The sequence below is a fragment of the Leuciscus leuciscus genome, assembly GCF_965113295.1.
Source record: "Leuciscus leuciscus genome assembly, chromosome: 3".
Taxonomy (NCBI): Eukaryota; Metazoa; Chordata; class Actinopteri; order Cypriniformes; family Leuciscidae; genus Leuciscus; species Leuciscus leuciscus.
Genome location: NC_138727.1, coordinates 59,248,303 through 59,272,926, shown reverse-complemented (window position 1 = coordinate 59,272,926; position 24,624 = coordinate 59,248,303). Strand labels below are relative to the sequence as shown.

The 24,624-nt window shown below is 40.5% G+C and overlaps 1 protein-coding gene across 6 annotated transcripts in view; it reads right to left on the bottom strand.

Moving 5' to 3' along the window:
- The window catches only part of LOC309493701 (polymeric immunoglobulin receptor-like), a 72,957-nt gene that overhangs the window by 24,494 nt on the left and 23,839 nt on the right, over window positions 1-24,624 (bottom strand). For 2 of the 6 annotated variants that reach the window (XM_082162901.1, XM_082162903.1), the window contains exon 2: window positions 22,573-22,899. The exons of 3 other annotated variants lie outside the window; for them this stretch is intronic. In XM_082162901.1, coding sequence (XP_082019027.1) covers window positions 22,573-22,899 — 327 coding nt within the window. Of the gene's footprint in view, window positions 1-20,977; window positions 21,305-21,400; window positions 21,716-22,572; window positions 22,900-24,624 lie in introns of all 6 variants that reach the window. One more of the 6 variants, XM_082162902.1, reaches the window with a different exon arrangement.

Sequence of the window (24,624 nt, the reverse complement as noted above, 5' to 3'; positions counted from 1 at the left end):
GGAGAACGGGGTACTGTGAGACATCGGGTAATGTGAGACACCCCCTATATCTAGGCAATGGAAAACAATTGTGGTCATATGACCATTATATTTTCAAGCCCCTTCCATTTCCCCTTGGCCATGAAGGAGAGGACCTCATGGTGCTGTCGTAAGCATGTTTTTTTCACAAAAATATTTTTTTTGCATGTAAAAGTAAATTTTCTTGCTGTCAACTTAATCAACTGTTGTGCCAAAGCAAATTGATTCAGGTAAAAAAACTTATATCATACATGTTGATGAACTACCAACATATAAAACCATGTGATGATGTTAGCTGAAGATAAGCCTGAATTGCTAAGAGAGATCGTTTTTTTCTAAAATGTGGCGGTGGGGTAAAGTGAGACAATTGCTGTGGGGTAAAGTGAGACATGAGGCACAAGTTAAGTTTAGTCTTAAACATATTTTAATGTAATATTACATGACATATGTTTTATTTTTAATGTCATAAACATAGTAGAAAAGCCATCATGCCAAGGCAATACACCAGGAAGAAAACCTGGGGCAAACACCCCTCGAGGAGATGGAGAGTGCAGCCGCTGAGGTCAAGGAAGGAAATAAGTCTATAAGAGCAGCTGCAAGGGAGAGAAATATTGACAAGTCAAGCCTCCTAAGATTCATAAAGAAAAAAAAAGAAGGGGGAAGTAAAATCAGTAGCCTGGGGTGCAGTAGCTTAGGCAAAGAGGTGGAGCACCTGCTCCGTCTCACCTTGTCCGAATGGAGCGTTTGTCCCCTCCTCGACAAAACCCCCAAGGTCCGTTTTAGGACCGAGGTCGCTCCGACAGGAGCTCCGCACTCTCCCTGGGAGCCTGCTAGGGAGTAAAGTCAGCATGGGAACCTCGTCCATCTGCAACCTCACGGACACTGTCCGTTTTGTTTTTGGAGGAGGACCTTCCTCCACCGCTTTTTCTCCAGGGGTGTCTCAAGCCCCTGGAGTCGCTTCGCCGTTTACCCAGACCGACTGTTCGACATGCATACGTTTTACCTTTGGGATCAACTGAGAAGCCCCGGACGGTGAACCGCGATGTGCAGGCTCCCTACACACGGGTCTCGCTCCACTCGGGCCTAGGCTCGAGACAACACGGCCACTCATAGGGCGCATGAGGAACCATCCACCGGGGGCAGGGGCAGGAGGCATCTGGATCGAGGCTGTAACCGGGAAGGGTGCTTTCAAAGCGGGGGGAGGCGCAGGGCAAAGTTTGGCTCTTAACCCCCTGAGGTCGGCTGTATCGCCGGCGATACCAGCTCGCTTTTTTTTTATTAGTGTAAAAGAAACTCATAAATACTCTGTTGACTTTGATTTTCCATAGGAGTTTCATACATCAATCGATTCTGTTAAATGTGTATTATTTTTGTGTATACTCACAATAAAAACAAAGTGTTGTGCTTTTTGCCAAATAAAGAAAAATAAACACGAAGCGAGTTCTGCCTTCTCTCTGCCAGTGAAGTCCATTCTGAAACGCGTCCGAAAATTAACAATAACTCAGCGAATACTCAGTCAAACAGACATACAGACAGACAGGCATGAAGCTTGAATTCTCTTCTTTTAAATGAAGTCATTTATATAAAAAAACAATTATTCTCATCTTGTGAAATCTGTATTAAAAGAGAGCGATTCCAGTCGAGCTCATCTCATCTCATTACGTTATAATCGGCCCCGCCCACGGAGAGCGCGCGCTATTCAAACGCAAATGGCTGAGGCAATCCTGTGAACGCCCCCATCAGCTCGAGAAAACACACACGTTTATTTAGATCATTGTTTACACCGTCTTGCAGCGCTGTGAGGAATAATACTAATCGAAAATGTCCCTCAGAAGTGCGGGTATATCGAGGAGCGAGCTGAGGAATACAAGTAAGTTTTTTCCTTCTCACGTGAATTTCTTCACGTGGGTTTCTGTTTATGAATGAATAAACGGCACAGATGCGCGCTGTTTACCACAGCTGGCAAAGACAGTTTCAATTTAAATCGCGTGTGTGAATGAATGATGATGTTTTAGCAAACTGCATTGCTATACTGAGATAAGTAAACATCGACTGAATGTTGAAATAAAATGTAGGCTATTTGTATAAGCAACGTATTAAACTGCAAATTAACAATATGCCCTAATATTTCATGAAAACAACGTTACAGTCAGACGAAATATGAAAGACAACATTTTGTTTAGTAGATTTGGGTACAGTTTTTACTGTAGAATATACTGCCACATCAAATAAGCTTTTGTTTAGCCATTTCTATATATAAAATACGATTTTTGTCAAAAATAAAGTCATCAACTAAGATGTTAGCTGTTCCAATGTTGGTTATATTCAAACTAATGAATACATAGATAAAATGTAGGGCCTATAATCATTTTTTTTTTACAAAGAAAGAGTACACTTGAAATATTGTTGAAATTGTAATTATTGTTGTAATTGTAACCATTTTAATAAAATAGCAAAACATATTTACAAGATAGATGTAAGCAAAATCTTAAATGGTCAATATAAGTCTTCTTCTAAATATATCTTTTGTCCTTTCATTGTGGCTCAGTCAGTGTCACACCTGAGTGAATGGCTCATCATTATGCAGAGTGGGTGTATTCTAAGGTGTAAACCACTCCTCGTTCACGCCCCCTCGCATATTGGCTTTCCAAGCAAAACCTGTTTTACATCAATTTAAATCAATGTATGGTTTTATGTGAACGATAAAGCAAGACTATTTTCACATAATTTTGAAGAAAAAACTATAGGCGACGACATCCATAAGTCAAAAGTCTTATTGCCACATATTTAGTATGTGTTTTGTGGTCTTATTTCAAAAATTTTAATTTTTAGTTTTTTCGATAACCACGCATAAACATTATTCTCTCAAAAATGAAAACATGTACATACATGTGGCTCACATATTATTGTAGTCCTGTTTGTGCTATATAGAGTGAATTTACACCTTTGCCATTAATATGTTTATAAGCAACTGAAAAAAGCACAAATGTCAGGGCATGTCAGAACACCCCCAGGGCCCAAAAAAACGCTCAGACTCCAGAGGGTTAAGACATGCCAGGGGGGCCCCAACTTATCCAAGCCTCCCGACGCGCCCGCGGCCACCTTTGCGGACATCCGTTTCAGACGGGCCATCTGAGTCTCCCGAGGTCAACACGCAAATCGGGAAGGAGCAAGCTGCTCCATCCCCAGGCGCGTCCGAAGCTCCAATCGACCGGGCACCCCGACTTGACGGCCCGAAGGAGAGGGTGGCTCCTCTGGGCCCCAGGCAACCCGGAGGCGCCTGTTTTCCATTACCTAGTCCGATAAGAGTGTCGTCTCCCTCCTCTACAACACCCCGAGCGTCCGTGGTTGCTCCAGCAGGAGCGCCAGCAGGTGTACGGATCTGACTTTGACCGGAGATGACCCACCCTCCCTGGGGCTGGCCCGGGAGGTCTGCGAGCATGGAGTTCTTCTTCAAATAGAAGATATTTTTGGACATTTTTACAAGGAGGAATATCCTCCAGTGTGTCTTTCACCCCTAGCTCACCCAGGACGGTGCACGTTCACCGGTGTGCACGCCCTGGCACCAAGGGACTGGGTGTCCAAACCAGACCCTATTTACTGGAAGTCTCGCCCGCACAAAGTGCACTTTCCCTGGGCTGGGTCAGGCTGTTTCCCCACCCGGTCTGACCACCACGGTTCTCTGGTCTATGTTCCTTGTCCGAGCAGAGCATTGTCCCTCCTCCACAAAGACCCAAAGGTCCGTTTTAGGACCGACTTTGCTCCAGACGGAACTCCAGCGGTGGCGGACAAATACGAATCTGGCTCAGGACGGGCCACCCTCCCTGGGCTGGCCAGGGGAGGTCTGGCTGCATTGAGTTTTCCAAGTGTATCACAATAAATTGGACCTAGTTCTTTTTTTTTTTAGGAGGAATTTCCTCCAGTGTGCCATTCACCCTTAGCACTCCAAGGGCGTTGCACCTTCACTTGGATGCGCACCGGTGGGTCATCAAAAAAATTTGCTTAATTGACCAATCTCCATGATTCTGTTACTAGTCCGACATTAGTTCTGGAATGTGTGGTTGTCAAGCTAGCTGTCAAGATTCTTACTGTTACAACATGTGTTGTTATGGAAGTTTCAGAGTGGAAAAAGTAAGTGGATCAGTTTACCCCCAGCTGGTTCACTTTACCCCCTTGATTTCTCTGGTCTGTCTCAGTTTACCCCTAAGCTGGGGTAAAGTGAGACACAAGACCACATTTTTAAAAACAATCATATTTTCACTGCCCTTCGTCCTGAATACATTCTAATAATTTCCATTGCTAGGAAACATCCTGAATTAATGGGAAAGGTGTAAATTTGACTGATATATCATTTTAGCTCGCTTAGAGGGGAACAAATGTAAAAAATGTCTCACTTTACCCCACTCTGCCCAATTAAAATCACCGCCCCAAAAAAGAAAATCTTCAGAACCGCAATCTTTTAATGTTGCACAAAGAGTATCTAAAAATAGTAATCTTTCTATAGGTGCCGTTGGAATATAAACAAATAAAAACAAACACAAAATTTTCATAAGAAGCTCTAACTTTTAACAGTCTGCCTTTCACAATTCAACTACATCATACGAAGTTGGTTTAAACTTTTTATTAAATAAAACAGCCACCCCACCACTTATATTTGAGTAATGACTTAGAACGGATAATCCACTAAATTCCTTCATCCAGTCAACCTCATTCTCCACACTACTATGAGTTTCCTGTAAAAAAGTTATGTCTATATTTTTTTGCTCAATTTCCTCAAAAATGTGTGCTCTTTTTTTTTTTTTGCCCCATTAACATTCATAGATGCAATATGAATTTCATTCATAATGAAGGCAAAAAAAAAAAAAAAAAAAAAGAAACCAATACGCCATACCAACAGAAATAATTATTCCTTTTCTTCCACTTATACAACATCATTGTTGTGAGCGATATTTATGTTCCTAGTTTCTTCAACCTATATGCTTCTTTATTGGTAAATGAATCACTAGCAATCCAACTCTTTGCCCGATCCACAAATTGTTTCAAATCAGGAAAATATTCTTGCACTTTTACACCTCTTTTATTTTTTGTTGACCTATGAAACAATTTAATGTCTTCAAGATCATAACTATGTACATTAAGTTCACCTTGAGAAAGACTCTCACTGCATTCAGACAAATCACTGTCACTTTCCATATCTTGAATATCCTCATCTCGTAGTTCAGTTGTCTTACTGATTTTTGCATCTAGCACTTTATTTTTCATCTTTCTTTTTTAGCGGTGTCTTAAAGGAAAACTGCTCTTGTTCTGGTGTCAACTGTGCTTCTTCAGCCATTACACCGATTTGAAACTCTTCACCATTTGCACCTTTTTTGCTTTCTGAAGGATAAACCACCCTATCAGAAACACTTAAAACACTACTTGCAGGTAATTTCTTAGGAATTGGATCTGCTTGTTCAATCTGAGATGAAGCTACTTTAAGCCTCAACTTCTACCGAACGATCTACCACATTCTCCACCACTAACGAACCTTCTTCTTGAACATCCACATTAACTTGTTTTCCATCATTTTCCTTACCCTGTTTACCCCCAGCTGGTTCACTTTACCCCCTTGATTTCACTGGTCTGTCTCAGTTTACCCCTAAGCTGGGGTAAAGTGAGACACAAGACCACTTTTTTAAAAACAATCATATTTTCACTGCCCTTCGTCCTGAATACATTCTAATAATTTCCATTGCTAGGAAACATCCTGAATTAATGGGAAATGTGTAATTCCGTTTAATTCCGTTTAATGTGTAATTCCGTTAAATGTTTAATTCGGAATCGGCAATTCCGAATTAAATGCCCTTTATTGCCACATCCGAAGCATTTGACTTTACCAGTCGTGACGAAAATCGAATAACTAAAATCCTCAATTTGAAAATTCAAAGTTAAATCTAAATCGGAATCATCCGGAATTATCATGTAAATGAAACGATATGCTTCAATAACGGCTATGATTCGCTACTGATTGGGATCTTTTTTATCGGTGACATCAATTTACCATATAGCGCGACAGCGCTTGAGTTAGAATTACATCGCTAACAAAAGGTAGTACATTAGAAATGATTACCTTTTTTCGCTGGCATAGAAAGTGGTAGAACTGAAATAAATTCCCCATCGATGACAATTCCATGCTCAACCAACTCATTTGCCTTGTCTACACTATCTAGAAAAACTACAGTCGCATTGTTCATTCTAGACGCTGACAAGACGCTAGAGTGTCCAACTAACTCTCCAACGGGCAAACAACATGCCTCAATGCTCACAGCTGATGCTACCTTAATTGCGTGGCGTCTCGTGAGTGTATTCAACCCCTGTGTTTGTTGGGCCGCCATGCCTCCGACTAACACACAGCACACGACCCTCCAAAAACCAAACAAATAACAAATAACAAAACAGACAACAAAAATAAGAAAAAAAGATCATCAGAAAAAGAGAGAAAAAAAGTTTCACTCACACCGCTCTGCACCACGCTCACACACCCTCGCTCAACAGTCACACCGGAAGTGTGTGAGAGAGAGAGAGAGAGAGAGAGAGAGAGAGAGAGAGAGAGAGAGAGAGAGAGAGAGAGAGAGAGAGAGAGAGAGAGAGAGAGAGCGAGAGAGAGAGAGAGAGAGAGAGAGATAGAATAATAAAGAGGGAAGATATCACTGAACAATTATTTAACCATAAAAAAGTATATTTCTTACTTAAGTTACTTTTTCATCTCTATTTTCTAGTTGTTTAACAGTTGATGTGGTTCTTTAATGCTTCACTAACCAGCAGAAGACACTCGCCGGGTTTAAATCCCAGTTGTGCAGGCGGGGCATGATATTGATAAACCACAAGAAAAAGGTGAATAATGACTGAGAGTCAATGTTCAGAAATTATTAATCATTATTATGTTTTGAACTATGTTGTATAGCTGTGTTTTCCAGTGTGTTCGTTATTATAAAATAAAATAATTTATTTTTAATTATTAAAAAAATTCATTATTTTATATGAAAAAGGTAATAATTGTATTTTATGTAGAAAATATTTTTGTTTGTCTTGGATAATCTTTTGATTAGGTCAGATAACATTTTAAGCTGTCATATGGTGGTGTGACAACATGCCCCTCACATGTTACAGTGTACCCCACCTATGGGGCATGTTGTCACATTTCCCTTCCATTCATTCGGTGTACATCAAGAAAAAAAGTACACACTGAATTAATGAAACAAAACCACATAATTGTACTAGACACGTGTGAAGAAGCACAGCACCCAGTCCATCCTAGAGGCGTCTGTAGAGATCTTAGTTGGCCTTTGTGATCAAACGAAACAAAAACAAGGACAGGTTCAGTGGTAAAGGATCTCCTTTAACCTCTTCCATTCTTCATCATGGACAGAAGTCCACACAAACTCTTTGTAGTTTTATAACATCTTTCTCACATGTGTAGTAGATTTCACCCAGCACCACAGATGAAGCACTAACACCAGGCTCTTCAGGCGATCACGTCTGCAGTTTATTAAAGACGAGAAGAGAGAAAAGTGAACCCCTGCCCCCATTAACACTGTATCTGCAACCACTCCAAGTACACAGCTCAACTGCATGATATTTTTTACCATACTCCACCCTTTATTTATATTTGAGAACCAATATAACCAAAGAAACACGCAGTTTAAAATGGCGAGCGGGCGGCAACTTTAACCGACTCTTAATCTGTTATATTTTACCACTTTCCTATGAGCTTATTTGCAACATTCCTGTCTCGCTCAAATCCAAAGCTGATCTAATGAGAGTGGGACGCGATTCAGTATGTGCAAATTAAGTCACTTAATCATTAAACTCAATATATTATTTAATATAACAATTAAGAGTTTTCCCATATTCCAATAAGGATATGAACAGCAATATGTGCACAGAGACACAAAAGTAAAATAGAAATAGATGTAATTTAATCCTAAATGGAAGTCGATGAAAACATTAGTATTGAATGAATAGTCTCAGAATCTGCCAGAACTGATGAGACACATCACATTTACTCATTTGTGATAGTAATCTCTTCTCGGGTGTCTGTTCTCTTTTTATGTTATTGTTAAAGTCTGTATAAAGCACAGAAAAATGTGTTATTAACTTAACCCCAGCAAAAAAAAAAAAAAAAAAACGGCAAGTAAATAAAATAAGTAATCAAAATCTTGCAAAAGTAAGCAGTATTCTGTTCGTCAACATTTCCACAAACTTCAACGACCCCGGTGGTTTAATAGCATCCATGGCGTTCTTCTAACCCCACTCCTGGTACCATGTAATATTCAATATGGCGACCAATTAAACACTGCTGATTGATTGATACAGCATACATTAATGTACTGTCAATTATCCTTTAACTGTGCGCTTCATTACATATAATGTTTTATTTAATTTAATATGTTGTCATTTAGTAAGAGATTCAAAGAAAGGCTGAAAGTGTGATTAAGTTCTCAATAAAAAGAGCTCAGATGAGGACATCACATTTCAGTGAACTTTAAAAGTCATAGTACTTATTAGCTAGATTAATATTAGTAATCATGGTTAACATAAACTGATAATATGAGTATAGTATAAATTCACAGTATTCACTAGTATTATACAAGATCTTTTTCTGAACCAACATGTTTTATTACATCAGTGGGGAGTCAGTTTTGTGAAATAAACATTATTAGAGCATTATTTCCATAATCCATGAATATCACATTTTCAAACAATATCACAACCCTCATCTGTTTTTTTTTTTGTTTTTTTTTTTTGTTATCAGGCCGTTAAAATGAGAACTGAGACAAAAACAGCAGTTTCTGTATTTGCTAAGGTTTCCCCCTTCTTGTACTGGAAGATACAAAGCGGCTGATCGAATCCAGATAAAGGTCACCAACCTCCTTTGAATGCTTGAAATTAGTCCTGAAGGTGACTGTAGTTCACACAGTTCATGCCAAAGAGCAGAAGTAGTAGTAGTAGCCCTAAAAATACAATGCATTAAAATGCAAGCACAGTTATTGCAATGCATATTTGTTCAAGTAGTGCAATTCAACAAGCTTTTTGTTTTGCTTCAAAGACATTTGTCATTCATTTTCCTCCATAATATAAAAGGTTCAAAAGAAATATTAGATTAAAGCTCAAAAGGTGCCATCTAGTGGTCACAGTGAAGGCGATCTGTCGGTGACATCATTTCCGAATGCGTGACTTTCGTACGGCCAATAGAAATATCGGATTACCAATTAGGAGCAAAACCAAACCCTCAGGAATGAAGATCACAGAGGAGCCTGAAGATACAAGAGAAAGAGGATTTTTAATGTTCAATGTGAGATTCATACATGGAAATCTGAGGAGGTTTTAGTACAGTAATACTGTTATTGGTGTATCACGTGAAATCAATGTGATTTCTGTGATCATTTGAATTTTCTCTGATACTGATGATGATGATGATGATGGATATGGCGTGTTCAGGTCATTTGTCTCTATAATGACAGTAAATGAACTTCTCATGCAGAACATTCACTTCTGTTTTTGCACATTAAAAATAAACCCATGATAGCGTGTGTAAACTTTCACACATCCCTGTTTGCTGACTCAGTCACCCAGATACAGCAGCATAAACAGACAACTTCACTTTCTAGGTACTTTTTTACTTTAAAACAATCTCCAGCACAAAAACTTCACATCATGAATGTGGGATTGTGGGTATTTGCAGTTGATGTTATACGACACTAAAATACTGAAGTGAGATTCATTTTAAAGTGACTTTCTAATATTTGTATAATATTTCACCATGTTAGTTAAACTTCTGGTCATTTTTTAATCCAAATTTTAGTTCTACTGATGTGATTGTTGGATCAGGACTTGAGTGAAAGTCCAGATGATCTTTTGTTGTTGTTGGATTTAGTTCTTCTTTTGAGTTTTCCTGGAAGCATCTTTAAAATAAACTGCTGAATGTGACACAAGACCAGCTCCTCTGAAAGAGAGAGAGAGAGAGAGAGAGAGAGAGAGAGAGAGAGAGAGAGAGAGAGAGAGAGAGAGAGAGAGAGAGAGATGGAGATAGAGAGATATTAATAATGAGGGAAGTGAAACTAGTACTTTAAACATGGTTATACTACAGGGCCGTTGAATGCTTGAATCTGATTGGTTGACGAACGTTCTAAGGTGTGCATTATTTTCAGGGAAACGCACGGCTAAAGTAGTTCCAGGCAGGTCTTGACCGCATTACAGTTCCATATCACTTCGCGTAGTCAACTGTAATAACGGAAAATCGGATACAAATCATAACAAGAAAAAGCATTTCGCCCCATGCGCTTGATCTGCAATTTTCAATGTCTAGCTTCACAATCAATAGAAACATGCAGTTTAATTTGAATAAATAAACTATAAAGTCCTGATAATCAATAGAAAATTAAACTGAATATAGGCTAAATAAATGGATAGTCCTGCAGCACGGATTTTTATTGCAGATAATTTAACAAATAAATAATTATTGATAGGCCTATTTGTTAAAAGGGCTTTGGGTTTCATTTATTTGGCTAGTCTACTGTCATCTGTCAATAATAGAAAGAAAAAAAGAATTAACGAATTCATTAAAACGAATTGAATTAATTAATAAATAATAATATTGACGCACATGCTTTTCTGTCTCATTATTGCAACATCTCTCTTTAATAACTGCATTAATAACTGCATAAAGCCGGGAACACACTTTAAGGCCGGTTATGAATGTAATTTGATACTTATATGACTGATCATGCCCAAACGCGTGTTCAACGCGTTCAGTCTGTGTTCAAAGTCGGTGTTTAAAATCTGCTGCAGTCGATGAAAACAGTCAGAGAATGTGTCAGCTAGTCGTGTGTCCCCAGCATTAGTCTGCTATCAGCGGCTCAATCCTCCGTTACTAACTCTGAAATGACGTTTTGGAATTAGCAACGGAGGCATGGGATTAGATGCGTAAGAAATTAGTCCTACATATAAGAGCGTTTTAATGACAAAAACTTTACAAACGTCTTGAAATACATAATCTGAACAATGTTTCGAGGTGTGGTAACTGTAGTATAAGCGGAATAATTGACTTCAGGCCGTTGAATTATTAGAAAAATAATGCACACCCGAGGTGTAACGGCCACTCCGCTTCGCGTCGTGACCGCATTACCACCTCGGGTGTGCATTATTTTTCTAATAATTCAACGGCCTGTCGTCAATTATTCCTTACTTAATGAACTCACAGGACTCACAGACAACAGACTTGTGCAGATAAAAGTCATTATTAAAAAAGTGTTATTTTACAGATTTTTTCACAGAAAGATTCTATTATTTCTTATTTTCATTTTTATTAATTTTACATTTGTTTTCCAGAATCCTTATGTTTACTGTTTTGAACTGACTTGAATTGTTTGTTCATTGCATCACATTCATTTTAAAGATACTGATGAAAGCAGCGAAAAGCAGCCGTTCCCATGGTAACTGCATAAATACTGTGATGACTAATTAATTTTGCACATTTTTAAAATGTCACTCACCTTTAGCTGTGTGCTGATCCATCGACTCTATATTTATTGTGTTTATAGACGTATTGATTCATTTATTTTATTTCTCTTTTTTCCCCCAATGTGATCTTTAATAGCTTTCCCCGGTGTTACATAGACTGCCTTTGACTAAGTTAATTTATTTAGTACACCGCATGCCTTGTATATGCCAAAGACTGAAAAGAGAAAACAAGCATGGCTTGTGTGGTGTACTTAAATAACTAGGCAAGGCACGCGTTTAACTGCTTTATATCAAATATCGGGGCATCACATACAAAACTCCACATGTGGGTATTACAGGCTCGAACTTCGTTATGACATGCGCAGAATACACTAGCCAACAACGGCAAGTCTTTAGGGACAACATTAATGCACATATTAAATAGTACTGAATACACCACATTACCTCCCCTTTAAAATTAAAGGTAATCCCCATATAGTGCATTAACATACAGTACACACCAACTTAAAACTATACTTCTTTCACAGAATAGTGATTTCACTCCGGTTAATTTAACGACCGGCAATTTAAACAAAACATGTTAACTTTACAATAACACAAACCCTCTTAAGTAACAAGTCCCAGTATCAATACTATCTTTAATCTCTGTAACGTGACGGTCGCTTAGTCACGCGCTCCGAGCGCCTCAAAGTCACCGTCTCTGGATCAGGCAGCCCGGGCTGGTCCAACGTAAAAGGTGGTGTTGGTGCAGGAGCTGCGGAGACTGACACAGCAAGGTCACTCTCCTGCTCAGTTGACTGAGTTGCTCCTTGAGGCTCTGGGTCTGAATCACTCTGAGGGTAACGAGGTCGCAACTGGTCTCCATGACGCCTGTACACCTGGTCAGTTAACTCTCCCTGCACCCGGTACGACACTGGACCTGTCTGTTGTGTAACTACTCCTGGGATCCATTTAGGTTTATCCCCTGCAGTATTTCGTAGATACACCGGTTCATCCACATCAAACTGTCTCTCAACAGCCCGATTGTCATGTTCTTCCTTCTGCTGATACTGCCTCCTCCTCACCCTCATGGCGATGTTTGGCTTTAGAAAGTCCAACCGCGAACGCACATGTCTCTTTAGGTGCAAATCTGCGGGTGACTCTCCAGTTGCACTATTGGGAGTTGTGCGATATCGCAGTAGGAAATGCGAGATTTTGTCCTCAACACTCAAATCCTCTCCATTCAGCTTTTTCATGCCTGCTTTGAATGTGGCAACATACCTTTCAGCGAGGCCATTTGTAGCTGGATGCCGCGGTGCACCAGTTGTGTGAAGGATACCGTTCCTCTTCATGAACAGCTGAAACTCCTCTGACATGAAGGTTGTGGCGTTGTCTGTGACAACTTGCTCCGGTAATCCATATGACGCAAAAAGTCTCCGAAGCCTTGAAATGGTTGTGGAGGATGTTATTTGTGCCATTTTGAAAACCTCCAGCCACTTAGAATATGCGTCTACAACTACCATAAACATGTGACCCATGAACGGACCTGCAAAGTCAATGTGGAGCCTTTTCCAAACCTCTCCCGGAAACTCCCAGGGATGCAGAGGAACTGGGCGTGGCATACGCTGCTCCAACTGACACCGGTCACACTGCTTACAGAGCTTTTCAACGTCCATGTCTACATGCGGCCACCAGACATACTGCCTTGCAATGGTCTTCATCTTTACAATGCCAGGATGTCCACTGTGGATCTCCTTAAGCACTGCTGTTCTCAGCTTTGTAGGCACCACTACTCTTGTTCCCCATAGAACACAACCTTGCTCAACAGATAGTTCCTCTCTTTTTTTTAGTACACTTTCAGTTCTTCTGGTACTTCTTTTGGCCACCCTTCCATGATGTATCTGTGCAGCTTAGATAGCTCTGCATCTTTGCGGGTTGCCTTGGAAATCTGTTTTGCACTCAGTGGTGCGTCTTCCAGGTGTTCACAGATTAGTGCATGCAGGTATGCTGTTATTTTCTCTGTTCCTGCGTCCGTGGTTTCCGGCAGTGGAACACGAGACAGACCATCTGCGTTGCCGTGTTCTTCTGACTGGCGATAGATTATGTGATAATCATAGGCAGACAGTATAATTGCCCACCTCTGTATACGCGCTGCTGCCATTGTTGGAAGTCCTTTATGTTCTCCAAACAGCGTGAGCAGAGGTTTATGGTCGGTGATTAAGTTGAACTTTCGCCCCCACAGGTATTGGTGAAATTTCTTCACTCCATACACCAGGCTCAACGCCTCCTTTTCAATTTGCGAATAGTTCCTCTCAGCCGGTGAGAGCGTACGAGACGCATAGGCTATTGGATGCTCTTGCCCATCAGGTGTTGTGTGCTGAATAACGGCTCCAATTCCGTACGCTGAAGCGTCACATGCAAGAGAGAGCGGCAGGTTCGGATCATAGTGAACTAACACCCTGTCGCTGGCCAACATTTCTTTGCACCTATCAAAAGCGCTCTGTTCCACTTTACTCCACCCCCATTTTGTTTGGTCCTTCAGCAGTCTGTAAAGTGGGGCCAAAACAGTACTTTGCTGCGGCAAAAAACGACCATAATAGTTCACTAACCCAAGGAAAGCTCTCAGCTCTTTGATGTTTGTGGGTGTTGGAGCATCATGCACGGCTCTGACCTTGTCTTTAGAAGGGTAGACTCCTTTTCCATCCAACATGTGACCCAGGTACTCAATTTGTGTTTTTCCGAAGTCACACTTTGCCTTTTTTACTCTTAGGCCATTTTCTTGCAGCCGCTGTAGAACTCTGTCCAGGTTCATCAGATGCTCAGTTTCGTCCCTGCCCATCACCAGCAGGTCATCCAAATAAACCACAACATTGAGATCCTTCATCACATTCTCCATGACCCTTTGGAAAATACTGACAGCAGAATTAATGCCAAAGCAAAGCCGATTGTACACAAACAGTCCTTTATGCGTGTTCACCGTTGTATACTTTTTTGACTCGTCATCTAAAAGGACCTGTTGGTAGGCGGCTGCCAGGTCAATTTTGGAGAATATCTTCCCCCCACATAAGGCTGCCAGAACTTCTTCTATGCGTGGTAGTGGATATGTTTCAGTGTTTGTAGCCATGTTCACAGTTACTTTATAGTCGCCGCACAAGCGGAGTCCACCGTCCCGCTTGGTTACAGGGACCACTGGAGCAGCCCACTCGCTGTGCTTCACAGGGCTGATAACACCATCTTTTTCCAGGCGTTCCAGTTCTTTTTCTACCCTTTCTTTCATTGCGAAGGGTAGGACACGGGCTTTATGGAACCTTGGAACTGCGTCAGGCTTCACAGAAATTGCTGCTTTAACGTCTTTTAACGTCCCCAACTCGTCTTTAAAAATATCAGCATATTTATTTAACACATCTTGAATTGACTTGGATTTAGTTGTTGGGTGTATAATGCTTCCTGTTACTTTTTTAATCATTTTCCAATTCAGTTTGATTTGATCCAGCCATTCACGCCCACACAGAGAAGGACCTCCTCCAGCCACTACTATAAGTGGTAGATCAGCAATCTGATTTCCATAAGCCACTTTTGCAATGAACTGTCCTTTCACTGGAATAGTCTCTCCTGAATAACCCTTCAGTGCGACGCTGCTGCCCTCCAGTGGCACATCTGAGAATGACTGCTCATACACATTTTCTGATATAATGCTAACTCCTGCTCCTGTGTCAATTTCCATAGGCACTTTTTTTCCATTTACATCAAAAATTGCCCTGTATGGCCGTCGGCCAGCACCAGTTGCACTGAACACAGAAAACATCAGAATGTCATCTTCTATTTCGTCAGCTCGAACGTAGCCTGTCATTTTTTTATCTTTGTGTTCACTGTTTCTCTTCCCCCTTTTCTCCTGCCTGTCACGTGTCTGACCCCCAGTCCTGCATGCCTTTTGAATATGCCCGACTTTGCCACATTTATGACACTTTACATTTTTATAGAAACACTTGCTGGCGCTATGACCCTTTCCTTTACATCTATAGCACCCTTCTTGTTTTGAGGGCGAGCGCAGTCTCTCCTTTACCTTGTGAACAGCGGTAACGTCATCACCTTTCCGCAACTGCTGCGCATCTCGGTGGGCTGTCTCCATATTAACAGCAAGCTCTACGGCTCTCGCAAAAGTCAGTCTATCCTCTGAGAGTAATTTGCGCTGGCATGCCTCAGAACTGACTCCGCTGACAAATCCATCACGTAGAGCTTCATCCAGCCTATCCCCGAAATCACATTTTGCAGCGAGTTGACGCAGCTCAGCAGCATATTCCGTCACTGTCTGGCCGCTTTTCTGAACACATTTACGGTACCTGAAACGCTCGGCGATGACCAATGGTTTAGGTTCATAGTAATCCTTTAGAATGGTCACAATTTGATTAAAGGTTTTGTCCTTTGGCTTGTCGGGCTGGACAAGGTTGCGTAGAAGGCCATACGTTGATGCGCCGACTGAGCTCAACAATATTGGGACTTTTTTTCCATCGTTGACTTCATGAGCTTCGAACAGCAACTCCATGCGTCCGACATAGGCAGACCATGTTTCATTCTCCGGCTTGAACTCGTCCGGTCTTTGGGAAAAGTATGCCATTTTCACTAAACCAATTTATCTCGTCGCCAATTATGTGGTGTACTTAAATAACTAGGCAAGGCACGCGTTTAACTGCTTTATATCAAATATCGGGGCATCACATACAAAACTCCACATGTGGGTATTACAGGCTCGAACTTCGTTATGACATGCGCAGAATACACTAGCCAACAACGGCAAGTCTTTAGGGACAACATTAATGCACATATTAAATAGTACTGAATACACCACAGCTTGCAGCACTTAAGTACAAAAACTTCCCATTACAGGTATACGTGCACCCTTATTTTGAGGACAAAACCCCCCAAACTTCATGCGATCGGGAGCTGTTTGTAGGATATTAGCACCCATCTGTATTCAATATAACTTCATGGCATCTACGCACTCGTGGAGACATGTGCTTTTTAAAACCATTTTCATAGATTTAACGTTACATTCTGCTCGGAAAATACGTTAATTTGACAAGAAACACCGGAGACCGGAAATGTAAAGATAATTCAGCTACGAGTCGGGTGAGTTCAGAAAAAAGATGGTGAATAAATTGATTATTTGGTCATTCTGACTGAGCTCCACATAAGAACGAATGGTGTGATTTTGGAGCGGGACTATCTGTTTGTCAGATCAATGAAATTGTAAGGATGAAAATCCTTGCAAAATCTTGTTTCAACCCCATCCAGGAGCCATTTGGAATTCGTAAAGGCACAGAAGTGCTGATAGTGATCAAGGCCTGTAGGCCAATATGTGTGTACTGAATGTCGACAATGTTTATGAATTGTCACACCTTTAGTACGGTGGGGGACGTGGTTGTTTTCTGATTGGTCAGTTTGACTGTCTCACATTTGTTTTTCAGTAATATAGTCAAGCAAAGGATAAAAGAAGATTGCAACAGTTGCTCTATCTCTACTTTTCGCTGGCTCTTCTTTGCTCTGCTGGGCTTTCTTTTCTTGGGGCCTGCTCTTTGGCTCTCTTCTCTTTCTCTCTTCTAAAGCCACTCTCTCTCTCTCTCTCTCTCTCTCTCTCTCTCAGGTTACATTCTACATATATGCTGGGTACAATTAATGGTATAATTTATCATCATCTAATACATATATTTTGTAACTATTTTAAGTGTAACCATAAAACATATATTGTCATTAAATCCTTTCAACTACAAATGATGTGCTTACTTGTTTTGGTTTGGTATTAACATTAATGTATTACCTATTGCAAAACAATATCGTCCAAGGACGGCAGCCAATGGTGCGGTAGAAGGGTACCTGCGCATTCTGTCTTATCAGTGTGGCAAAGTAATTGTCATAATACAGAAGGAGTCAACACAGGTGAGTAGTGTGACAGATGTTTATTTGCAGGAACCGGAAGCACAAGCAGCAGAGAGTCACTGGTCAGTATAATGGCAGTCAGATAGATTAGGATGTAACTTAGATTGATGATAACTGAAATCTTGATCTGGTTCCAAGAGCGGATGGCAGAACAGGCCTCAGACGGGCTGAAGGAGAGAGGATGAAGACAGATGACTAGTACGGGAGACTGGTAGGGAAGACACTACCCTCGATGCTGGGGCGGCTAAGGGGTATGTGGAGATCCCCCTGGTGGAGCCGTCGGTTGCGATCCAATTGTATCCATAGACCATTACCTCCTGGAGGTTTAATCCACGTCTCCCCTTCCGGGCCTGTAAGTTCAGGTCATCTCTGGGGGGCAAGGCTTACAGAGCCTGTGGAGATGCCGCCTCTGCCTTGCATGCTATGGCACTCCTGCAGGTCAAGCAGGCCCAGGACTAAAGGAACTGCACCAGGGTAGTTCCGACCCAGGGGTTATGCAGGAACTGCCCTTAAGAGTGACGAAAGTCACTGCACGATCCCTGGGTCGGGTGATGTCCACCTTACTGGCTTCAGGCTTCCCTGACTTAACATGGCGGATATGCATGAGCCCGGCAAGAGCCTCCACCCAGGCCAAAGCGTGGATCCGGCCAAAGGAAGCCTGCCCAGCCCATCCAGGACCCTGCCAAACCAGACGGAAGCGCAAGAGCAAGCAATTTGGTTTGCAGCGATTGGCCTGAAGGGCGATTGGCCTGAAGGGTCTTCATGTCTCGATTCTCCCTCAACACAGACCATTTCTACGCTTTTCATTGTTCCCCTGAGAGAATGCAGCTTTTCTTATTCTTAACTATAGTGACAACTGGCTCATACTGGCCCAGTCGTGAGAGCAGTTCTGCGAACACAGGGACATGGTCCTCAGTCACCACAGCCGGTTGGGACTTCGGGTCAACTGGGAAAAGAGCAAACTCTCCCCTGTGCAGAGGATCTTTTTTTCTCTGTATGGACCTGGACTTGTTGAATTCATTCAAGGGCAGGACATAGGCCGTGCTGATATTGTTTCAGAGGCTCCTGGAAATTACATATGTTGTACTGCCCTAACTGTGTGAGATGCAAATCTCGCATGCCAATGTCCATTGGCTCGTTTAGTTACATTCGAAGTTGATTGGTCTCTCGAAGCGATCCCCAATTCGTCGGTCTAGTGTTGTTTTTGGCGGCCTGTTTTAATTTTAGTTTTAGTCTAGTCTTTGTGTCAAGCTGTCGTTTTAGATTTATTAGTTTTAGTCACGTTCATACTCTTTTTTAGTCTAGTCAAGTTTTAGTCGACGAAAACTGATGACATTTTAGTCTAGTTTTAGTCAATGCAAATTGTATTTTAGTCTCTTTTTAGTAATGCAATTCTATTTAACCCAGTCAATATAGAATTTCAAACAAGGTTATCTTATTATATTTAGTATATTTAGGGCTGTGACGGTGGCAGTTTTTTTTTACCACCGCGGTAATGGACCAACTACCGGCGGTGGTTGGGGGGTTATTTAAAAAAATAAAAACTCGTTTTATATTTCCACACAAAGACGCGTGATATAGCCTACCACTCTGCGCTTTGAGAGGGATGTGGGACACGAGCAGGAAAGAGACCATCGATCTCTTTATGATATCTTCGTGTTTTCTACTTTATGTAAATTGGTCTGAAGAGCGAATTTTATCCTCCACAAAGGCGAAATATTTAGGCTATGTTTGAGATTGCGCTGCCAGAGAAAGTGAAACTAAAAATCACCCGCGCGTGTGAAACGCGCTTTACAACTAAACTTGACGCGCCCTATGTCTAATATATAAAAAGCACAAACTGTGTTAAAAAGAATTTGACATGCAAGTACAAAGGCTATCTGTCCTACAGCGTTTTTTTACTTTACCACAGTAAAGAATACGAATATAATAGGCCTAATTAAAAGCGAACCAATGAAGAAACGTTTATAATCCCTTTAGAAAATGGGTGAGACATGAGTGAAGATTTGGGAAAAGAAACAAGAGATTCCATGCAGGGATGAGTCACGAATTTTGGATATTCGATTAGTTTATTTAATTATAGAATATCGAATAGGTTGTGCGATTATTCTCTAAAATAAAATCTCCATGTTCTGGTGCTGATGCGGTGACGCGTTCATGTAACCAGAGACGCTGCCAATAACAGCTGTCACAAAGAACCGGCAAAAGTAATGATTATGAATGTGTCAAATATATCAATGAGACATTTTAATAGAGTAACTAATGGAGTAATATTGTTAAATTCGCTGATAATCGGGTGACCAGATCGCAAACCAGAATTTAAAGCCGACAAAGCTATGGGCACGCACAACTCTCTCATTCGTCGTGACGTTATAACATTTCGTCTCGTCTCGTTTTGGTCAACGAAAATGAAGAGACATTTTAGCATAGTTTTTATTTTGTAAACCACATTTAGTCTCGTTTTTATTCGTTTATTCGATATTGCATTATACATGTATTTTAGTCATCGTCACATGACCAGCATTTACGTCTCGTCTCGTCTCGTTTTCGTCAGGTGATAAATATTGACGACAATATTTCGTCATAATTTTCGTTGACGAAAGCAACACTACGTCGGTCTGTTCTGACGTAACGTCTCCATTCCCTCCTTCAGGAAACGAGGGATACACACGTAACTGAGACGTTTTTCCAGTCTCACAAAAGGATAGTCAGCAGTGTTTGAAACTTGTTTGAAAACAGTATTTTGTGATTGTGTTTGATGACGTTATTAAGGGTTGTTAAGAGTCTGATCGTTTTATTTGTATAATGCTTTCACATTAAATACTGTTTCAAGGCAGTTTTACAGAAAATCACATTACCGTCTTGAATCCACAAGTGAGCAACTGCGGCAAGCAAACAATAAAAATAAAAAATAAATCCATAAAATGTTTAAAAAACACCTGTTTACACAGTTTGTGTCTCACTTGTAGCTCAGTGTTCATCCTGGACCCTGTTCACTGCACATCTGTCTGTCCTTTAAAATGAATCATTTTATACACATTCTCTGCTGTGGAGATTCAACTGATGAGACGGATGATGATGAGGATGATGAGAATGATGAGGATGATGATGAGGATGGTGGTGGCGATGATGGTGATGTTGCTTCTGGTACATTTGTATATAAAAAAAATGAAACAATGAATTTCTAAAGGATGCTTTTTTCACACACAGAACTTGACATTATTGTCTAATGGTGAGGAAACATGTTTACTGATGTCTATCACACATTCACTACCCAGAATTCATGTTTGCTGACACAGACACTTAGAAAAATCATGAGCTGTTAGTTTGAGTTTGCAGAACTGAGCCTGTGGTTTCACACTGAATAATACAGTATATCAGAGTTACTGATGAGCACTGTTAAACTGCAGTTTAAAAAAATATATAATAATATGTGTCCAATCTAACACACTAATGCTGCAATGCCAAACACTGTAGTAATACGAAATTAATTATTTCTTAATTAATGCATTATGATTAATATCACTGAGAAAATCATCCGTACCTGTAATGCTGATCAGGACTCGTGTGATGAAGATCTTGTGTCCTTGATCAGACTGAACTCCACACCAGTATTCTGAATCTTCTTCAGTCACATGACTGATGCTTCCCGTCAGGAGCTGCTGTTCTCTGTCATCATACAGCCGGATCTTTCCCTCATCCCTCCATCTTCTGCTCTCCTTCACAGACGTCTCTTTAGCACAGAGATCAGCTCCAGATCTCCAGCACAGAAACTTCACATCATGAATGTGGGATTGTGGGTATTTGCAGCTGATGTTCACAGATCCTCCTGCAGAAGCTGATAGACTGATGCTCTTCACACAACAATCCTCTGTTTAAGATCCAGATAAAGTGCAGCAATGTTACAATCACCAGATATATTCATGGATTCTGTCAAATAATGCATAAATGACTGAAAGCAGCTCACCCTTCTTAATGTCCAGATTAAACTCAGAGAAGAAACTGTAATCTTCAGAAACTTTGACTATAATCTTATATTCTCCAGAGTTGTTCTCATTCAGATCTCTGATAAACAGATGTAAGAGTCCTGCAGATCTGTCATTATAAACGGAGAATCGTCTGTCATGTTTCCATTCTGCTCTTCTGTTAGTGTTTATTACAGTAAAACACTGATCTGCAGTTTTACAGACGTCTATCACAGGATTCTCTTCTTGAATCTCATATTTGAAGTTTATAATGACGTTTCCTCCTGAATATCCACTTACAGTCCTGATTTGTTGACCTGTTGAACACAAATCCAGATCATTTGTCATTTTGTTCTCAATATATACATATTGTTGCTCACTTTGCTGCAACATTTAGCAATGCAATTAAATTAAATCTTACATCGTGAGACAACAAGGTTGTTAATGTTATTACGGCAGTACTTTTCTGTAAATTTATGAATGCAAGTCAAGATTATGAGTGTAAATCTTACATCAGGAGATTAAAAAGTTACACATGTGAACGTCAGTAATTTGAGGGTCTCAGGCCACATCCACACGAAGCCAGAGCTTTCCCTATCCGATTTTTTTTTTCCCCGTTCAAAAAAAAAAAATTCCGTAAACACGGCGTCGTCAAGAAATATCTGCGTACACACGAAACCACTGAAACCGACTCAAAACGATGTAGTATACATGCCAGACCAGTATGTGGCGCTGTAATTCTGCCACAGACATACACTAAAAACGGAGAAGAAGACTTAAAGCATGCGCATAAACCTTGCGCGCTGTATACTATGGCTGTATACAACAATAATATTAGGCACAGTAGCTTCTTTTTTTCTTTTCTTTTTTAATCAAGAACTTTGTTTAACAATATGAAAAACCATAAATGTAGTTGCTGTGACTTAACGGTGTCTGACTAGTTGACACTTGGTGTGATGACATCATCGTTTCACAAAATGTACGGATTGGCCGTACACACGAAAACGCAAGGGCGGCGTTTTCAGATTTATCCACCTTGGGACCCGGTTTCAAAAAATAGCGGTTTCAGTCTCCGAAAACGCCGGATCCGTGTGGACGAAACGCCAATACGATAAAAAATGTATACGTATACAGCGAAACGCGTCTCCGTGTGGACGGGCCCTCAGTTACTCACCTGTTAAAACCTTCAGATTCACTTCAGTGTAGGAATCTTTAAAGATAGTTATATCAACTGCACAGTAGTACGTGTCAGAATCCTCTTCTCTCAGATCTCTGATGGTCACAGTGAAGACTGCTGAACTCCTGTCGTCATACAGAGAGAATCTATCCTTCCTTTCAGAAAGAAACCCATCAGTCTTGATGAGGTCAGAACACCATCGTAGCGCATCTTTATTTTTTCTACAAAAATACTTTTCATTTCCTTTATTTTTTTCATCATATTTGCATGTGAACTTAACTCCTCCTCCTGCATATCCTGTCACACTCATGGCGCTCACGACACCTACAACAAACCAGCATATTCATACAAAACTAATACACACTGAAGTGAGATTCATTTTAAAGTGTTTTAAAGGAAATGTCACCATATTAGTTGAAGATTAAGACTTTTATTCATTATTTAATCTGTGTTCTTCTGTGATGTGAACTTGAGTCAAGTCAAGTCAAGTCAAGTCAAGTTTATTTGTATAGCGCTTTTCACAATACAGATTGCATCAAAGCAGCTTCACAGTATTAAATTAAAATAATACAACAAAGTTTGTTTCAAGAGGAATTTTTGATTGATAAAATTAAATTAAATATCCCCAACTGAGCAAGCCAAAGGCAACAGTGGCAAGGAACCGAAAAACTCCATCAAGTGACCTAATGGTGTCCTAAAACTCCATCAGGTGCCTTAATGGAGAAAAAAAAACCTTGGGAGAACCCAAGCTCAGTCGGGGGCCAGTTCTCCTCTGGCATTGGATAGAGGCCGGATTGTAGTTTGAACTGTAGGATTATATGAATGCCTGGCTGAAGAGATGCGACTTTAATCTAGTTTTAAACTGGGAGAGCGAGTCTGAGCAACGAACAGTATCAGGAAGACTATTCCAGAGTTTTGGAGCCAAATGTGAAAATGCTCTCCCTCCTTTGGTGGTTCTGGATATCCTAGGTATGACCAAAAGCCTTGAATTTAGTGATCTTAAAGAGCGCGATGGATTATAGGGCGATAGAAGATCCGTTAAATAGACTGGAGCTAAACCGTTTAGGGCTTTATAAGTCAGTAGCAATACCTTGTAATTAATACGGAACTTTATAGGTAACCAATGCAGTGATGATAAAATCGGTGTTATATGATCATATTTTCTTGATCTCGTAAGAACTCTAGCGGCGGCATTTTGGACTAACTGTAGCTTGTTTATTGAGGATGCAGGACAACCAGCTAATAAAGCATTACAGTAATCCAGTCTCGAGGTCATGAATGCATGAACTAACTTTTCTGCATCAGAAACTGATAGCATATTACGTAGCTTAGCAATGTTTCTAAGGTGGAAAAAGGCTGTTTTTGTAACATATGAAATATGATTTTCAAAAGACAGGTTGCAATCGAGTATAACACCCAGGTCTTTTACTGTAGAGGATAAAGTAACAGGACATCCTATGATGTTAAAGTTGTATTGTGCGAGGTTTTGTGGGCGGTTTTTTGAACCGATAAGTATTACCTCTGTCTTGTCTGGATTTAATAAAAGAAAATTACGCGTCATCCAATCTTTTATATCTTTAACACACTCTGTCAATTTGGAAAATGTAGCGTTTTCATCCGGCCGTGATGAAATATATATTTGAGTGTCATCAGCATAACAATGGAAACTAATTCCATGTTTCCTTATAATATTTCCAAGTGGCATCATATATATTGAAAATAACAGAGGGCCTAATACAGATCCCTGCGGCACTCCATAGTTTACTGGAGTTATGATCGATTTTTCTCCATTTAAATAGACAAAATGGTAGCGGTCAGATAGGTATGATTTGAACCAGCTTAGTGCTTGTCCTTGAACACCAGTATAATTTTGTAGTCGATCTAAGAGTATTCTGTGATCTATAGTATCGAACGCAGCACTAAGATCAAGTAAAACTAGTATTGAGATACAGCCTTGGTCAGAAGCTAAAAGTAAATCATTTGTGATTTTAACGAGCGCAGTTTCAGTGCTATGATGCGGTCTGAATCCAGACTGAAACTTTTCATAGA